Raw genomic sequence first — 17,871 nt, 5'->3', positions numbered from 1 at the left:
GAACATCAAGATTTGATATAATATAGTAGTTAATGAAGGATTTAAACCTGGATATTAACTTGGTGCAAAAAGAAGGATTTAAAAGAGACTTTGATCATCTGGTATGTTTTAGTTAGTACATTACTCAACCTGTAGAGTTTGAGACGGAAAATAAAACTTTATTCAACACAACCCTGGCTAACAAAATCCCAAATACAACAAACAGAATCTCAAATCTCAAATACTGAATAGGAGGTTTTGAATTTAAAATTGGAATAACATATCTAATTCGTATCCCAAAGCTTCAAGATGAGCAACCATCGCCTTGTTCATTGGTGGTGGTCCACATCGTAAAATCTGTTCACACAACAAACACATAATATGTATTTTAGCCTTTTTTTACCACTGTTGAATAAATATTTGAAAACATGTTTGAATGAAAGGAGTAAAATTAGAATAAGATACCTTGATATCAGATGAAGGTGAAGGTAAATGGTCTTCGATCATTTCTTTTGATACAAACCCAACGCCACCTATCCATCCCTCCGGTGGCTTCACAATTACAAAACCAGGCCCTTTATTTTAATTTATATTTTATAATAAACCCAAAAATTATTAGGTTTAATTCAATGAAACAAACAACAACCTACTTTCATTGATTTGTTTATCATAGGCTTTTTGTTACTAAGAATAATACCTACCTGATTCAATATATAGTAAACTTTGAAGCGATTAGGGTAATTAGAAGTAAGTCCCTCCAGTTCTTCCTGTAAGTGTAATTAATCCCTCATCAAATTATTTAAATTATCCTTGATTAAATACTTATAAGAAACTAAAAAGGTGTATATATAATTAATTAATTAATTACTTGCCTTAAGAAGGATGTCATCAAATGTGACATTAGCATAGATGAGATGCATCTTTGTCTTGTCTGAACGGTTTTCAAGAACAACTCTAGCAACCTAACATAGAATATAAATTACCATCTTGTTTTATTTTATTTTAAAAAAAGGACTTGATAAGGTTTAAAATAAATAAATAAACACCTGAAACATCAGAGTGATGCCAGATCCACCAGCTATCATTCCAAAGGCTCTAACCTAACCTGGTTGATACCTAAAGCGTCCCTGTAAATGTAATTTAAAATATTTAAAGCTCAAGTCCATTCACCTCTGAATAGAAGAATGTAATTAGTTGGATTACTAAAGGTGAGGATGCAGAAAACTGCTTTGATTCTGAATTACTATCCTAAATGTGCACACAGATCATGAGGCTTTTTCGTAATAACTTCTGAATCAAAATCAAATTTCTTAAGCGTTGATACATCAAATCCAGTTATCAAATTATCCAACAGAAACCATAGAGGAGTAGCATTACCTCAAATTTCTCCACCAGTTAAAACAATAATAAGTTTTGTAACAGATCTGCGAAGAATCAGAACAGGTGGAAGAAGGACGTAACATACCAGAAGGTATGGGAATGAAGTGGGGAAGAAAGAAGCCAGAAATAGAGTAGATGATGAATCCAAAGGGTCAAAGATGGGGGGTTTTGGAGTCAAACTCGACTGATTTGCGTTTCTTGCAGACAACATTTGATTGTACCGATAACGACCCCGCTCTAGGGATCCCGTATCTTCCCTCCCTTTACATACATTAAAATAAATAAATCAAAATTTGAAACAAAAAACAAGTCATTAAAAGAAAGATATTTACAGAATTACCTGACAGCTGGATTAAGAGGGGAAGAAGCAAAGGGAAGATTAGTTCCATGAACGGAATTGGAAGAACCAGGAGCTGAAGGAGCGGGACCGGGACCAGATCCAGGAAGCATAGGTGGTCCAGTACTGTGATTCAAAACTGGTAACCCACTCGGACCTTGAAAACAAATCGGAACAACATCTGGGTTCGATGAGATTAGTTCGGATAGTTCTAGAGGCCTATTTCTCTGCCGAACATGAAGGCATACCTAAGAAGGGGATGATTAGGAAGAAAAACATCGGGAAAGTCGGTGTGGGTTGAGGTGGGTATCAGGCGGGGTTTTAGGGTTTGTTTTGATCGATGAAGATTTTAGGAACTTCAAGTATGAAATTATCGATGTTCTACATACAATGCTTTTAAGGTTTCTTTTGATTGAAGAGGATTTTACATACGAAGAAGAAGAAGGGCAAGAGTATCAAGGCAGGGTTTTTATTTTTTGGATTTCATTGCCCCCTTGGCAATTAAAAAATTGGAGAACGCGCGTTCATAAAGAAAAATATAAAGCGACAGTTTTAGACGACACACTTTTTTATGATAGGTGTTCTCCGTGTTTTTAATTTTTTTTGTTGGACACTATTTTTAGGGCACCCACAAATGCATGTCCTCTATCCTTCAAATTTTGAAAAACTAACATTATTTTTTAGGGCACGCACAAATGCGCGTCCTCTATCAACGAGTGTCATTGTTTGCGCGTCATTAAAGGACTGTTTTCTAGTAGTGTGGTGGTTGTCGAGGCCAACAAAATAAATACCCTAAATATTACACACTAAAATAGTGTATAGTGGTAAAGGGAACATATCCACGGAGATTGGTTCAATTTGTTACTTCTATGATAATCTTAGTGTACAAACACTTGTAAAACTAAAATAAAATAAACTTGGGGGATTTTGATCTTTCAAGATGTTTAAAATAAAACTAGAATTACATTAACCTTTAAAAACACAATTCAACAAAAGAAAAGTTTGATGTAAAATCAATAGGGGAAAGATGGTTGACTTTAGACTTTCATTACTTGAACATTTGGTTAAATAATCATTAGAATACCAAGGTGCAATACTTGTGTTTATAATCTAATTTGACTATAGCAATTTATAAGCATAACTTGCCTCAACTCTTCTTTTGTATTAAAATGACTAGAGAAGCTCATAGCACATTTCCTAAATCAAAGTCACAAAACTAATGAAGCATGTAATTTTGTGAAAATCAATTAACATTGGGCTTCAAGAGTCACCAAATCCAAAGAGTAATCTATTGCTTTCATTACCACTATGGAGAAAATATTTTCTTAGTCTAAATGAAATGAAAACAAACATTTAAACTAATTGTTGCTTGTTAAATTGAAGACCCATTACTTAGCCAAGAATTTAACCAACAAAGATAACATTCATATATCAATATTCATGACTAGAGATATATAAACATGAAGGAAGTTTTCATAGAAAATATAATCATAGATGTTCAACACAAGTTCATGGAGTTCTTCAAAATAACCAAAACATTCAAGCAATTACATCCAAGTCAACCAAATGAAAATCTAGCCAAGCATGGCTAAGATTAAACAAAAACAAGAGGGATTAGAGATACCAAACATTGTCTTAGATGCAAGATAAAAGGAAATTACACTAATCTTCCAAATATTCTTCAAATCTTCCCAAAGCTACTTAGAGAGAAAAAAGTGGAGTATGTTCTTCAAGTCCCCGAAATGAGCCTCCAATCTCCAGCTAAAGAGAGCCAATTTCCGGATTCAAAAAGAGACCAAAAGCTACCCACCAAACTTCTACAAATAGAGTCAACAAGTCAAAACCCGGAAACAACTCAGCACAATACACGCGGACCGCGTATGGACCCACGCGGACCGCGTGGGTCACGCTGAATGTGAAACTTGGGCCATTTAACATGCATTTAAGCCCAATCTTCATTTCTTTAACTTCAGCCCATAATCATAACTCTTTAAGACCCATTTGCCATTCCAAAGCCTTCTAATGATTGACCCAATACTCCTCAAATTTTCTTGTAGCTCGATTCCGCGCCGCTTCATCATCATCTTTGCCCATGAATTAGATCCAAATTGATTTCTTCTTTTACGCAAGCACCTAGCCCAATCGCACCACTTCAAGTCCGCAAGCAAATCACATGCCTCCATGAGTCCCGCATCCTTCTAAGCCTCCAATAACAAATAGTCTTCGGAAAATCCTGCAATTAAGCTCAAAAGACTACACAGCACCCGGTAAAGGAGAAAAATGACAAAAAATAGAAAATATGCATGAAGATTGACTAAAATGAGATGGTTTGGACTAAAAATAAATTATGAAAAGAAGTAATAAAAACGAAACTATCATAGTGTATATTCCGGAATTTAATTTCAAATTCCCGATCTGGAACACGGACGGATAGCCCGTAATGAGAATTTCGGAGGCATGGTAATGGGCCAACCCACCTGAAAATGAGTCCGAAATATGTTCCGGAATGCCACATTTTGGAATAAGTGGTCATTTTTTTTAAAGTTATATTTTTTAAAAACACCCAACAAAAAGTTAGATTAGTAATTTCCGGTAATTAATCACAATATTTTATAAGTGTTATTACATTTGAGCAAAAATTACTCTCCAATTAGCTATCTAACAATTTAAAACTAGACAATGTTTTTGATATTGCACAAATACAAATCAAAGTAACATTAAAACTTGGAAAATAAGCTTGTGATCACATAAACATTACTTGATATAATATTCTTAAAGTTGTATGTAACTTTTTAAGAAGAGTCTTAATCGAGTTAATCGACCGTGGGTATGTCGTGTTAGGACCATGGGAAAGTTTTTTTCTATGATATTCGATTAATAGTTCTTGTTGTTTTAACAAACGTTCAACCATTATGTAAAGAGAATCAACCTAGTCGTCCTATCCACGACCATTTCGAAAGTTATTTTTCCTTTCCTTTTGCAAAAATGTTTATATTTCTCAAGTTCAATCGCTTCACTTCTAAAAACTTTCTCATTTAATATTCTAAATTTTGAAAGACAAGTTCCATTACTGAAAACACTATTTTGAACGATCAAGTTAAAATATGACAACAATATAGGGATGAGCAAAAACCGAACCGATAAACGAAAAACCGCAAAAATCGCAATAAATCACAACCGAAAAACCGAAACTGACAAAAAAACCGATGGTGCGAATTTTATTTTTTTGAAAAATCGAATATATTGGTGCGGTGCGGTTTTTATCTAGAAACCGATCCACCAAAACCGAACCGTACCGCAAATTTATTAACAATAAAATAAATCACTAATTTATATTATACAATTATACATATTATTTCAAAAAACTAACAAATTCTAATTTATACATATATTATATATTGAACTTGAAGGAAATTAGTAATTAGATATTAGGTTTAATATGTGAGTTTGTCACTTTGTGTTTATGACTCAATGAGTTTGTGTAAAATGTAAACATTATGTGGGTTACAATTTGCAAGCTTGAAACTTCTAAACACAAATTAAATAAAAAAATGAGCTTTGGAATATATGAGATGCAAATGAAGTGATCAAGTAAACAACATAAAAAAACTCAACATTACAACTTCTATATATGAGGAAATGAAATGACAGCATGTCATACAATCATAAATCTTCACATAAACACCACGGTTAAAAAAATCGTATCGGTGAACATAAAAAACCGCACCATATGTTTGACGCGGTTTAAAACCAATACTGAACCGGTACAAACCAAAACCGCGCTCAAAAACCTTAAAACCGAACCATTGAAAAATTGCACTCAACAGTTTCTAGAATTCAAAAACCGCACCTTGCGGTTTGCGGTTCGGTTTGGATCTAAAACCACACCAAACCGCATAATGTTCACCCCTACAACAATATATGTAAGGAAAAAGAAAACTAGTTTTATTTAATTAATGGTGTAATTATTATTATTATTATTAGAACATCTTTAATGGTTAAACTAATAAAATAATTAAAAAAAAAAAAAAAAAAAAAAAAAAAAAAAAAAACTTATTTTTTTGCCATAGAATCTACCCATTAACTTTATTTAAGTAAAAAAAATTTAGTAGAAACATTTTCCAATGGTTAACCATTTTAAAAACTTTTTTTTAGTTTAACTAATTTATCTTTTATCTCTATTAAATATTTTATTAAAGCCCTCACATAATTTATAATTTATCATTATCTTTTATACATATATCAAAGATTATAAAACTACAAAAAATAAAAAGATAAAATATTATTTAATCAAAATGTTTTATAATATTCGATATTTTTTAATTTTAACACTTTTGACAACTACTTTTAATATATATAAGTTTTTTTTTTCTAAACTATATAATTTGTTTTTATTGTTTTCTTAAATCAAATGATTAACTAATAAAAAATATAATATCCAAATATCATTGGATATAAAATATAATACATAATATTAATTAATATGGGGATCAAATGATAAGCGTTTCCAATAAGAAAATTACACACAAATCTAATATTAGCCTATTTAATAGCAGCCTATCTAATATCCATATACACCTCCTTGATCTACAAAAATCAATGAATTTCTTTTACAAGAAAAAGACCACGCTCTTAAGAAGCCACATAGCTTTTAAACCTTTTCCTATTATTTATTTATTTATTTTACAAACTAATCCTCAAGGACATCAAACTCTTAATTTAAACCTTTAAGTTTTATGATATTTATATTAAACCTTGCCGTTAAATTACTTTTATTTACTATAAGCTTAATAATAAATATAAGCTTAATAATATTTTCCAATGACTTTTAATTAATTTATTTTATATTAAAGCAAAATACAAATAAAATATTTTGTAACATCAACTAAGTTTTAATTAATATGTCATTTAACATTTATATTTTTAAACATAGAGTTGTAACTAAAATATAAAGATAAACAAACCAAATATATATATCCGAACATTCATAAACTATAAAAAAATAAATTTATTGTTTATTTGATAAACAAACGATTCTAAGCATGATTTTTTTTCGTTTAAATAAGCAAACAAACATGAACAATGATTTTTTTTTCTTCTATCATTAAGAATGATGATTTATATTCATTCATTTAGTATCTCAACGAACAAACATAAAATATATTGTTCCTCGTATCATAAACAATATATATATATATATATATATATATATATATATATATATATATATATATATATATATATATGTTTAGAATATAGTAAGGTCCGTACATGTAACTTATTTATATTAATCAATATAAAAAATTAAAATAAAATATCATATATAAAATAAAGGACTGTATATGTAAAATTACTAATATATGATGGGTTTATTTATACTAAAAAATACTGAAAGATCAAACTAGAAAATAATGTATAAAATAAGAGACCTGATATGTAAAATTTGTTTATATATCCTATTGATACGTGGGTTCGATAAAAATGATGAAGTTAAACATTGAAATAATGAAAGTAATAAAAATAATATAGTAATTAAATAATAAAGTTGTAATGAAATGATCAGGTTGTAAGAGAATTATTGTTAAATATAATGATTAGGCTAAATGATATTCCAAAATGACTTAAAAGATAAGTCTAATGGTGTATGAGGGTGATGTAGATTGATGTGTCCTTAGTAGCATTGTCTAGGGCTATATACAACAGACTTATCAAAAACGTTTTATCTTTTATATTAAAAAAGTTTATTAATCTTTATTAAAATATCATAAATTTATGTCTAAATTTATTCACCCTTGTGCAATGTGTAGGTGTGGACAATTTTCAAAAACAAGAATTTGACCGTTTGCATAAACCACGTTTATAAACGGTACAATATATTATGATGCAAAGAAATAACAGTAAATCAGTATCATATTGAGTAGTATAAATGTCGCCAGTTACTACACATTACCTGAAAATTTATTTAAAACTTAATGAATTTTTTGAAATTTCTCTCACAGAGTCACGATTTAGAGTAATAATCTTACTTGACAAAAATCAGTTGTAAAGCTGTTACATTGAAAGAATTACTTTCTTATGCAACACATCTTATAGATAAGTTGCATGCTATTTGTGTATCATAGTACCATATTTGATCCTCATGAGTCATGACCTTGTTTTGAAGTAGACCTGGACCAAGAGGGGGGTAAGCTAATGGCTTAGGCATCCTTATTCTTGGGGCCCAATTTTAAATCAGGTAATATATATATATATATATATATATATATATATATATATATATATATATATATATATATATATATATATATATATATATATAGTCTGTGACGAAATTGGAAAACAATCTAATAGTAGCCTAATTGGTAAAGCGTCCAACACCTTCTGAAAAAAAAATCGGTGCTCGATCCTTATGTGAGGTTTTGTATTTTTTTTTTTTTTTTTATCTTTGCTGATAATTATGAATATTTAATAACCTAATACATAAGTTACTTGGCAATACCACATGAAATCTATTTTATCTGTGTCTAAATGATTTTTTTTTCATATTTAACTTTTTTTATATTTATCTAAGCATATTTAAAAGTTTAATTAAATATTATATATGTTTCTAGAGATTTTGTGTTTATAAAATTGATAAAAAGTCAAATCCAAGCATCAGCAATTTTTTGTAATATTTAAGTTAAATTTGTTGATATTTGTTTATATATAAATCCATTTCTTATAAAGAAATAATAGTTTTTTAGTCTGCCTTCTTAAAACCGTTGCATATCTTAATAATGACATAGCAAAACTAATAACAAGAGTAAATTACCTAAATGGTCCTTATGGTTTAGGGTAATTTACGCGTTTGGTCTTTAATTTATTTTTTTTAACTTGAAATGTTCCTATTATTTGTTTTTATTACACAGTTGGTCCCTGTCTTATCAAAAAAAGACTATTTTCCCTTGATTTTTTAATTTATTTAAATAAACATACCCCAACATCATCCTCTCACCTTACATTACCTACTCCACAAATTTCCCTATTCAAATAATAGTTTTTTTAGATAAGACATGGACCAAGCACGGAACAAAAACAAATAGTAGGGATCAAACACGAAACAAAAATGAACAGCAGGGACCTTCCGAATTAAAAAAATATGTTAGGGACCAACATACAAATTACCCCAAACCATACGGAACATTTGTGTAATTTACTCAATATACAATTATCCAAATTAAATTTATTAATCATTTTAAACTCAAAAAAAATTTCTTATAAAAAAATTATAATCTAATAGTCAGAAACACTCATTCCTTATTTGTGCTCGTTTGGTCACTTAACTCTTTTTAAGTTTTAAAAGGTTATCAAACTTTTGACTTTGTGCTCATTTAGTCACTTAATTTTTAGATTTGTGCTCATTTAGTCACCTAACTTTTAAAATTGTGCTCATTTAATCACTAAACTTTTGAAAAAATTTAAAAGTTTAGTGACTAAATGACTAAATGAGCACAATTTTAAAAGTTACGTGACTAAATGTGACCGAACCAAAAGTTAAGTGACTAAATGAGTACAAAGCGAATAGTTTGATGACCATTTAAAACTTAAAAAGAATTAACTGATCAAATGAGCACAAAACCAAAAGTTAAATGACCAAAAATGACCTAAACCTTATATTAAATTTAGCTCAAATTTAAAGGTTATATGAGGTTTTGGTGTATCGAGGGCCCTTTGTCATATAAAAATGACCTAAACCCTATATTAAATTTAGCTCAAATTTAATGATTATATGTGGTTTTGGTGTATCTTTGTTTTTTATGAGGTTATATGAGGTTTTGGTGAAAGCGAGCCGATATCTTAACGCTAACATGCCCTAAAAACATGGTTCACAACAGGTGAGTTTTTCTATGATTAAGAGCATTGGGTGTGGGCAACAAGATGCAACACCACCTCACATGCCACATAAGCAAGTGGTGTTACAACACCAAGTGGGGAAATGGGCAACAAGATGCAACACCAAGTTTTTGAAAATAAATAATTTTTTCTTTTTTTTTTTTACTATTTCGTTTTTTTTATACTTTTTTTTTTCATTTTATAATTTATTTTTTATTTATTTCGATTTTTATAAATTGATATAAATATTTTTTATATATGAATAATAAATAAAATATAATGTTTAAAAATTAAAAAAAAAATTAAAATTTTTTAAAGATTAAAATTAACATAAAGGCTAAATTACACATAATATCCAAAAACAAAAAAGAAATAACATCTAAATTCAAAAAAAAAAAAAAAAAAGACAACGCTATTCGTTATCGTTATTGTTACCATAGAAGATATAATCCGCCAAATCCTCTCGAAGTTGTTTGTGTTTATTTGCGTCATGAATGTCAACAACGCGATGCAAATAATCTGCTGTTCCTGGTTGAAACTGAACGTGTCTAGGCTCTGTTGGGATATAGTTTGCAATATTTCTCCCTTTATCTTCTATTACCATGTTATGCATTATGATACATGCATACATGATATATCGTAAAGTTTCTAAATCCAATGGTCGTGCTGCATGTTCAACTATATGCCACTTCGCCTTCAGCACTCCAAAAGCACGTTCCACATCCTTACGTGCTCCTTCTTGTCTTCTCTTAAAAAATTTGTCTCGTTCTTCAACCGGGTGGCGGAATGTCTTCACGAATGTGGAATACTGAGGATATATTCCATCTGTAAGGTAATAGCCATATTTGTATTCGTTTCCATTCACCGTGAAAGGAGCATCCGGGGCTTTTCCGTTCAAAAGATCGTCGAATATTGGCGACTGATCAAGAACGTTGACGTCGTTGTTGGAACCCGCAACCCCAAAAAATGCATGCCAAATCCATAAATCTTGAGAAGCGACAACCTCTAACACCAATGAAGGTGATCCGTGATGACCACTTGCGTATTGCCCTTTCCATGCTACCGGACAATTTTTCCATTTCCAGTGTGTGCAATCAATGCTTCCGATCATTCCGGGAAGCCCATGACGTTCTTCATGCGCCGCATACAATTCTTGCAAATCATGCAACGAAGGTTTCCGCAAATACACATCTCCAAAAGTTTTCAACAACACCCCTTGACAATGTATACAAACTCTCTCTTGCGGTTCTTTCGGACATTCTCATATAGTCGTCCATGGTGTCGGGTGACTCCCCCATAGCCATCAAACGAATGGCCGCAGCACATTTCTGCAACGTTGTAAACCCCCGTCTACCTCTAGCATCATATCTTAATTGAAAAAATTCGTACCTAAACATAAATTAACTATAGTTTAAAAATATATTGCATATGTTGTAAAATTAAAGAAACATGTAGTACATTTTTATTTATTTGGTATAAAAATATAGTAAACAAATGATATCGGCTTTCCAAGGCGTTGGCGATTCGTAAGAACACATCTCTACTCAAACGAAATCTTCTTTTGAAGTCCTTCGCCCCGTATACACAATGATCCACAAAGTAATCGTGATATAGATGTTCGTGTCCTTCCTCGCGATTTCTGTTTAACATCGCACGTCTTGTTAGTAGCGGGACTGGGTCTGGTTGTAGCAGGTCGGTAGTGTAATAATGATACATCATCCTAAAGAAAATATCGTCATCTGAATCATCGGACGAGTCGAAAGGATCCATATTTTTTTTGAAGATAATTGAAAGTATGTAGAGAGGATAAGAGAAAATATGTTAAAATTTTAAATAAAATGAGAGTATTTATAGGATAAAATGTTTTATTTTTTAGTAATTAACTTTTTTTTTTTAAACCGTTGCAAATAAACGGTTATTTTTTTTAATTTAAAACGGTCATTTTTTTTAATTCCATTCGTTTCTTCCCGTCGCCGAGATTCAACTCGACGAGAAGCAACGAGCAGGGGGCGGTGTTCCCCGTGTTATAACGGCGTTGAGGGGTGCCACCTCACCCCCGTCGCTTCTTGTTGGACCCATACCGACTACCCTAAGAAACTTGAAAGAGCATTAGGCTCAATAAGTGATCTTAAATAATAGTTTTGCCCAAATTCAAGTTCAAACATTGGCACGGTTAAATTTTCTGTTTTCTGTGCAACTTTGATTTTCCAGTGTAGATTGGTGTTTAGTTTTTGTAATTATCTATAAAGATGAAAATCAGACCAAAGACGAACCTCAAGTCCATGAAAACTTCATTCAAAGACCCAAAAGTAATTTTGTCATTTGTTATTCCAAATGTGTAATTGTTGTTTTTCACTTTCACTCGGTTATCTTCAATTCGATTGACTTGAAGAAATTCAAAAACGTGTTTTCTGATTTGCATCAATTTTAATCTGGATTTTTTTTAATCATGATTCCGAAATGTAATTATGGGTTTATGTGAAACCTGATTGAAAAAGTTGGCAACTTTAAATCTTATGCACAATAAGTGTTTGATGAAATGCTTGTGTGACTTTCTTTATCACATTATGATTTTTTTTTCTTGTAGGAACCGATTTTGTGTTGTTCCTTACTTACTTTTTTTCTTTATAAATATTATACATAAACGCAAATGGAGGTCGAGAAATTAAAGTGTTTGTCTTTGGTATACATTTCTCAACAGGCTAGCATGAGAAACTTTTATAGCTCCAGTAGTGAATTATTGGTGCCCATGATTTCTACACATAGAACAACATCCATAGGTTTAATTTTTAATTATTTTTTACACATGAAACATCATCCATATGTTGAAAGCTGCAACAATGTCTTATGATTCTCAAATGTTATCTGTTGACTTACCTCATCAGGTTGCTGAGGTTCCAAACTATTTTGGTTAATATCTCGAATCAACAACAAACTAATCAACTCAAGAATAAGGTTGCTGATGTTCAATTTGGGAATCAAAACAAGAATAAGGAATGAAATTGTATTGTGCCGTTTTTTTTTTTTTTTTTTTGAAATAAACATGTATCACAAGTTACTTTTTATTTTTCCGCATTAATTGAATGTATAATTTTAAGTGTTACTTGAGTGATTTTTTGAATTAAACCCAATTTTTATTTTCCTCCGCTTATTGAGTGATTTTTCTATACTTTAATGCAGTTTTTTTCTTTAATATTGAGTGATATTAAGGGTTAAAACATTATTTTTTTTCTGTGTGAAATAGCAATTTACATTAATACATTTTTATACAGATATTTAGTATTAATATTGAGTGATTTAGGCGTTAAAAACAACGGTATGAACTATCTGTGATGTGTGTATGTTTGTGGGCTGTTTGAGTGCCCCTGAATTTACGTACAATTTCAAAGTCCTATTGCTTAAATCTATTTTTATTCCTATTTGTTTTCAAGCAGTTGGAAATTTACAAATAAAAAACATACCGTCTGTTCCACCCGGAGAGTGGACACACCCGCTAGTTTTAAGTTAAATTATAGTAAAACCAAACCTAAGTTACTACTTTACATTAACTTATAATTAGTTATTTTAATATTTTAATTTAGTTTATAACTAATAATATTAGGGATTGATTTGAACTGATTTATAGCAGTTGAGGGCCAAACCAAGACAGATTTAGATCACCGGATTTATATAAATGAAAACCTGCTCTCCATACCACTAAACTAAACCGTCAAGTCACAGAGCATCTATAATTGTGAGTTCAATGTGAGAGTTAAACGACGTGGCAAACCAATGTGAACTCTATTGTTGTGAAATGTCATCTTGACATTAAATGAATTTGAAGTTTAATGGGCATTGAATTTTTCAATGAAAAGAAGGAAAGTTTTTAATTTTTAAATATTTATTATAAATTACATTTTGTAAAATTTTATTGAATTTTATAGATTTTAATACATTTTAGAAATAAAAAGAATAAAATTTATGGATCGTAGATATATTATGGATAAAAAAATAAAGTAATAAAATTGTATGGAATGTAGATATTAGGCTGAAAGGAGTCGGTCGCTACAAACGCTTGTTAGGAGCTCATTAAGCACGCTATACACCACCCCGTAGCGCACGTTAGGAAGCTCGCTACCAGTGAATCACTAGGTGTATAGCGAGAGGAGAGAGAGAGTTTGGCTTGCTGTGATTGGTGCTTCTAATCGGATCCCATTTCATATTTGACAAATTCATAAAATAATCCCTCTGATTTTGACAATTGGGAGGTGTGGAAGCTTCGATTTTTATTGCTAAGATTTTCCTTGCTAAATCTTAGAATTTGGGAAGAAGATAAAGAATTTACATATTTTGCCCCCAAAGTTTCAGTAGCTTGTTATTTTTGTCCTAAAGTTTAAGCGACTTGGTATTTTTTGTCCAAAATAGAAACCTTTTTATTTAGTATTATGTTTTAAATTAGTGTAGCCTTTTTTATTTAAATACTAAATGTTTTTATTTAAAAAAATAGAATTTTTTGTAATATTAAATGTTTATGTATTAAAAAAAATATAATTTAAGTAAATTTGAAAAAGAAAAAAAAATGAATGCTTTGAAATGCTAAGAATTAAGTGTTAAGACAAAAAAATGATGTGGCACTTAAAAATTTGACATGCCAAAGTGCTAAAAGTCAAGGTTGTAGAACTCATTACTCGGTACCTGTTCGGCCGACTACCGAGTAGCAAGTACCAAGTACTTGGGAGTACTCGGATTTGGAAATTTGTGTAGAAATATTTTTAGGGAAATTATATATGTCAAAATCATAAGATAAAATCATAAGTTGATTGAAATATATAACAAAATTGAATACATGTAAATACACAAAAAATGAAAAAACATAATGGTCTCATTTCGTGAATAATTACTGAAAATTTAAGATATATATGTAGTAATAATCACATGTGTTTGTGTTAAATAATAAATCATTAAGTATATTATACGTATTAATCACCGAGTTGATCGAATTTCACAACACTACTCAGTTCGTAATGGGGCCGACCGAGGAGTATTCGGGATTATGTAACTCGCCTCGGCAAGAGGAAGTAGCGAGTACTTGGAGGACTCCGAGTAATCGACAAACTCGACAAGTTTTACGACACTGCTAGTGTCTAAAAGTACTCCCACCCCCTATTGAACCCGTCTTAAACCGTCTATTTTAAGGAGCCCCAGAATTGAAAGAGTCCTAGCTCCTAACTCTGAAATTAAAAGTCACGTATACACGTGTCACCATATATCCTCCACGTGTCAATCCATAAACGCCACGAAAGCCATTCAAAAGCCCCCACTCCTTGCTGTGTCAACTGTGTGTGTAATTAGAGAGGGCGATGGGGTTGAAGAGCACCGGCCGGAAGTGGTTGACGGAAGGATACAAGAAGGTGGTGGGTGGTCTGGTGAACCGAAAACAGCAGAGGTTCGGAGTTCTTGAAGGCCACCCGGTTGGTCAAGACCATGCTCAAGCAGCAGCCGAATATCATCAAACCCTAAAAGACAACATCAAAACTCTCAAAAAAGAGTTCAAAGTCTACAGATGGAACCCCGATCATCCCTCCCAAAAACCCTTCCTCCAATCCTACTTCCTCGATCTCACCACATGTGGCCCCATGGTATATCGATCGTAATTTCACCTTAATAGGATCAATCAACTTGACATTTGATTAACTTGTTGCATATAGGTTTTGGACGCACTACAGAAGATAAAATCAGAAGATGATTCAACATTGAGTTACAGAAGGTCATGCAGAGAAGGAATATGTGGTTCGTGTGCCATGAACATCGATGGAACCAACACAGTCGCATGCCTTAAGCCAATCGATACAGACACCAGTAAGGCTACATATATCACTCCTTTACCACACATGTATGTCATCAAAGATCTGGTTGTCGATCTTACCAACTTCTATCATCAGTACAAGTAAGATATATAAGATCCTTAATTTTGTACTTGTTCATATGTAGAGACGATGATTGTGTTGGCTAGTATAAAAGGTTGAAACTGTACATAGGTCGATTGAGCCATGGTTGAAGACGAAGAAGCCTCCACCAGATGGAAGAGAATACAGACAAACACCAGCACAAAGAAAGAAACTAGATGGATTATACGAGTGCATACTGTGTGCTTGTTGTAGCACGTCTTGTCCGTCTTACTGGTGGAACCCGGAGGAGTTTGACGGACCTGCGGCGTTGTTACACGCTCACCGTTGGATCTCCGACAGGTGATGATTTAGGGTTGCAGGCGTGAACCCAATTAATTAAGCCGTTTGATTGATCATCTTCTTGATCTGAGATTTTGTTTTGTTGATCATAGTCGCGATGACTACACGGAGGAGAGATTGCAGGCGTTGACGGAGAATGACAAACGGTTGTACAGATGTAGAATTATAAAGAATTGTACAGCAACATGTCCTAAAAGCTTGAATCCTGCGCTTGCTATTCGTCAAATGGAGGCTATGAAGTCTGGGAATCGATTTTCTGCAAGTATAGCAGAGACTAAAATATGAGCTTGATTGCGAAATGAATGTGGGATTCTAGTTGTTTTGATGTGAGACAATTGGAATGTATTTGATAGCCATGTGTAGTTGTGTATATATGGACAGAGAGTTATGGACAGTCGTTGCTCATGATTAACATCGATCGAGGGCCTCTATGCATGTTTAATGTTTGGTTTTTCACTTTTGGTTTATTTTCTTCATTTCTTGTAGCTTGTTAAGTTAAATTGGAATCACTTCTTGCTATTAATCAGAGATTAAGTCTTTGTTTTCTATCCGATTCGAGGCATTTTCAATCAAAAGCATTTTGACGGGATGTCTAAAGTCACAGACAAAGTAAAGAATGACGAAAAAGAAAAATTGAATCTATTATATAAAAAATACAGTTTTAATGAAAAAAAATGAGAAATTTTTGATAAAATATCAATATTTTAAATCATTTTACGGTTTAGTTTTAATATTTATTTTTTGAATAGAAAAATTCTAATTATTTAATTTTATATAATAATTTGTCATTTTCTGTTGAAAAAAAAGTTATTTTGTTAATTTGAGTAAAATATAGAATAATTAGGATTTTTCTGTTTAAAAAATAAAAATTGTAATTAAACCCTAACTCAAAATATTTAGACTTAATCCGAGGTTTTTTCTAAAAAAATTATATTTATATGGGTTGTCAATGTAAAAGCGCGTATAGTTTCTATGTAATAACATGTATCTATGCATAGTAAATATATAATTATTTATAAAAAAATTATTTATATGTAAACAATTATATGTATATAATGCATGTTAATATAAAATAATACATACAAATGCTTCTTAAGGCGGTTCTTAGGGATTTTGAGGATCTACTATATGTCATCGTTTAGGCTTTCGGTTGGTGTTGCTCAATCTTTGGAGTGACTAGCAAGTTAATTCTTTTGGGGTGTAGAACCATTGGAACAAAAGTTGTGTTGGTTGAGGTGGGATGTTATTTTAAACTCTAGACATAGCGAGGGCTTAGAAGTTGGGAGTTTGTCCTCTTTTGATTTTTATTTGTTATATACTATCAGATCCGTGAATTACATATTACATGAGTCAATTAAAAAATTATTAAATAACAAAATGTAAACAATAATTATTTTTTAAAATAAAATTACGAAATAAGAAATAAAGAAAGTTATTAATTGCGATTTAGTATCACATATATTATATTTAATAGTCTACCCTAATAAATGAAGGTTTTTTTGCCACTTGTCATACTCTCATTCAATTTGCCACATGTAATTTTATAGTAATTTTACATTAATTTTTATTCCACTTGTCATTTTATGGTTTTTCTATTTTATTAAATGTTAAATATTATTTAAATCTAATAATAAATGTATATCAATTTCATTAATGGACTTTCCTTCTAATTTCAAAATTACTAAATTAAAGTTTCATTAATTTCCTTTATTTATTTATTTAAATTATTTGTTTAAATTTAAAAAAGAAAAAAAAACACTTTAATTTTTAGAATTCAATATTTTTCTCACTTTTCTTATAAATTCAAACTTCTCAAATATTTTAAATCTTATATTAATTTTTTTTAAATAAACTCATGTAATACATGGGTCTCATACCTAGTCTGTTATTTAATAATTGTCAATACTAGGCAGAAATCGAAGTAAATACATATATTATTTAAGTAAAGAAGGATAAAACCTAAATTAAACATGCAGCAAAATCTGTGATTTGAAGCAAATACATATATTTATAAGTTTTTAAAATGTTATGGGGGAATTGTTTGTTTAAACAAATATTTCTAGAGACATTAGCATT

The 17,871-nt window shown here is 30.9% G+C and overlaps 2 protein-coding genes and 1 pseudogene across 2 annotated transcripts; 1 reads left to right on the top strand and 2 right to left on the bottom strand.

The window, feature by feature from the left end:
• Positions 1-243: 243 nt before the first annotated feature.
• On the bottom strand, positions 244-3,638 carry LOC145098219 (NADH--cytochrome b5 reductase 1-like; annotated as a pseudogene).
• A 6,342-nt stretch (positions 3,639-9,980) lies between these two features.
• LOC145098218 (uncharacterized) lies at positions 9,981-10,679 on the bottom strand. Its single transcript, XM_079035880.1, has one exon. The coding sequence runs from the start codon at positions 10,677-10,679 to the stop codon at positions 9,981-9,983; it is 699 nt and encodes a 232-aa protein (XP_078892006.1).
• A 4,117-nt stretch (positions 10,680-14,796) lies between these two features.
• On the top strand, positions 14,797-16,293 carry SDH2-3 (succinate dehydrogenase 2-3). Its single transcript, XM_079038517.1, has 4 exons — positions 14,797-15,186; positions 15,256-15,494; positions 15,586-15,795; positions 15,888-16,293. The coding sequence occupies exons 1-4, from the start codon at positions 14,908-14,910 to the stop codon at positions 16,078-16,080; spliced, it is 921 nt and encodes a 306-aa protein (XP_078894643.1). The 5' UTR covers positions 14,797-14,907; the 3' UTR covers positions 16,081-16,293.
• The last annotated feature ends 1,578 nt before the right edge of the window (positions 16,294-17,871 follow it).

This window comes from Lactuca serriola, chromosome 4, assembly GCF_051521515.1.
Source record: "Lactuca serriola cultivar US96UC23 chromosome 4, Lser_US96UC23_V15, whole genome shotgun sequence".
NCBI classification, from domain to species: Eukaryota; Viridiplantae; Streptophyta; class Magnoliopsida; order Asterales; family Asteraceae; genus Lactuca; species Lactuca serriola.
The sequence above is the reverse complement of the archived record's forward strand: the minus strand, read 5'-3'. Positions and strand labels throughout refer to the sequence as shown.

Excerpts from the sequence above, each read along its gene's own strand:
- LOC145098218 (XM_079035880.1), bottom strand. The coding sequence starts at position 10,679 with ATGATCGGAAGCATTGATTGCACACACTGGAAATGGAAAAATTGTCCG.
- SDH2-3 (XM_079038517.1), top strand. The coding sequence starts at position 14,908 with ATGGGGTTGAAGAGCACCGGCCGGAAGTGGTTGACGGAAGGATACAAG. Across the intron at positions 15,495-15,585 it reads AACTTCTATCATCAGTACAA|GTCGATTGAGCCATGGTTGA; the intron begins GTAAGATATATA and ends AACTGTACATAG. Across the intron at positions 15,796-15,887 it reads CACCGTTGGATCTCCGACAG|TCGCGATGACTACACGGAGG; the intron begins GTGATGATTTAG and ends TGTTGATCATAG.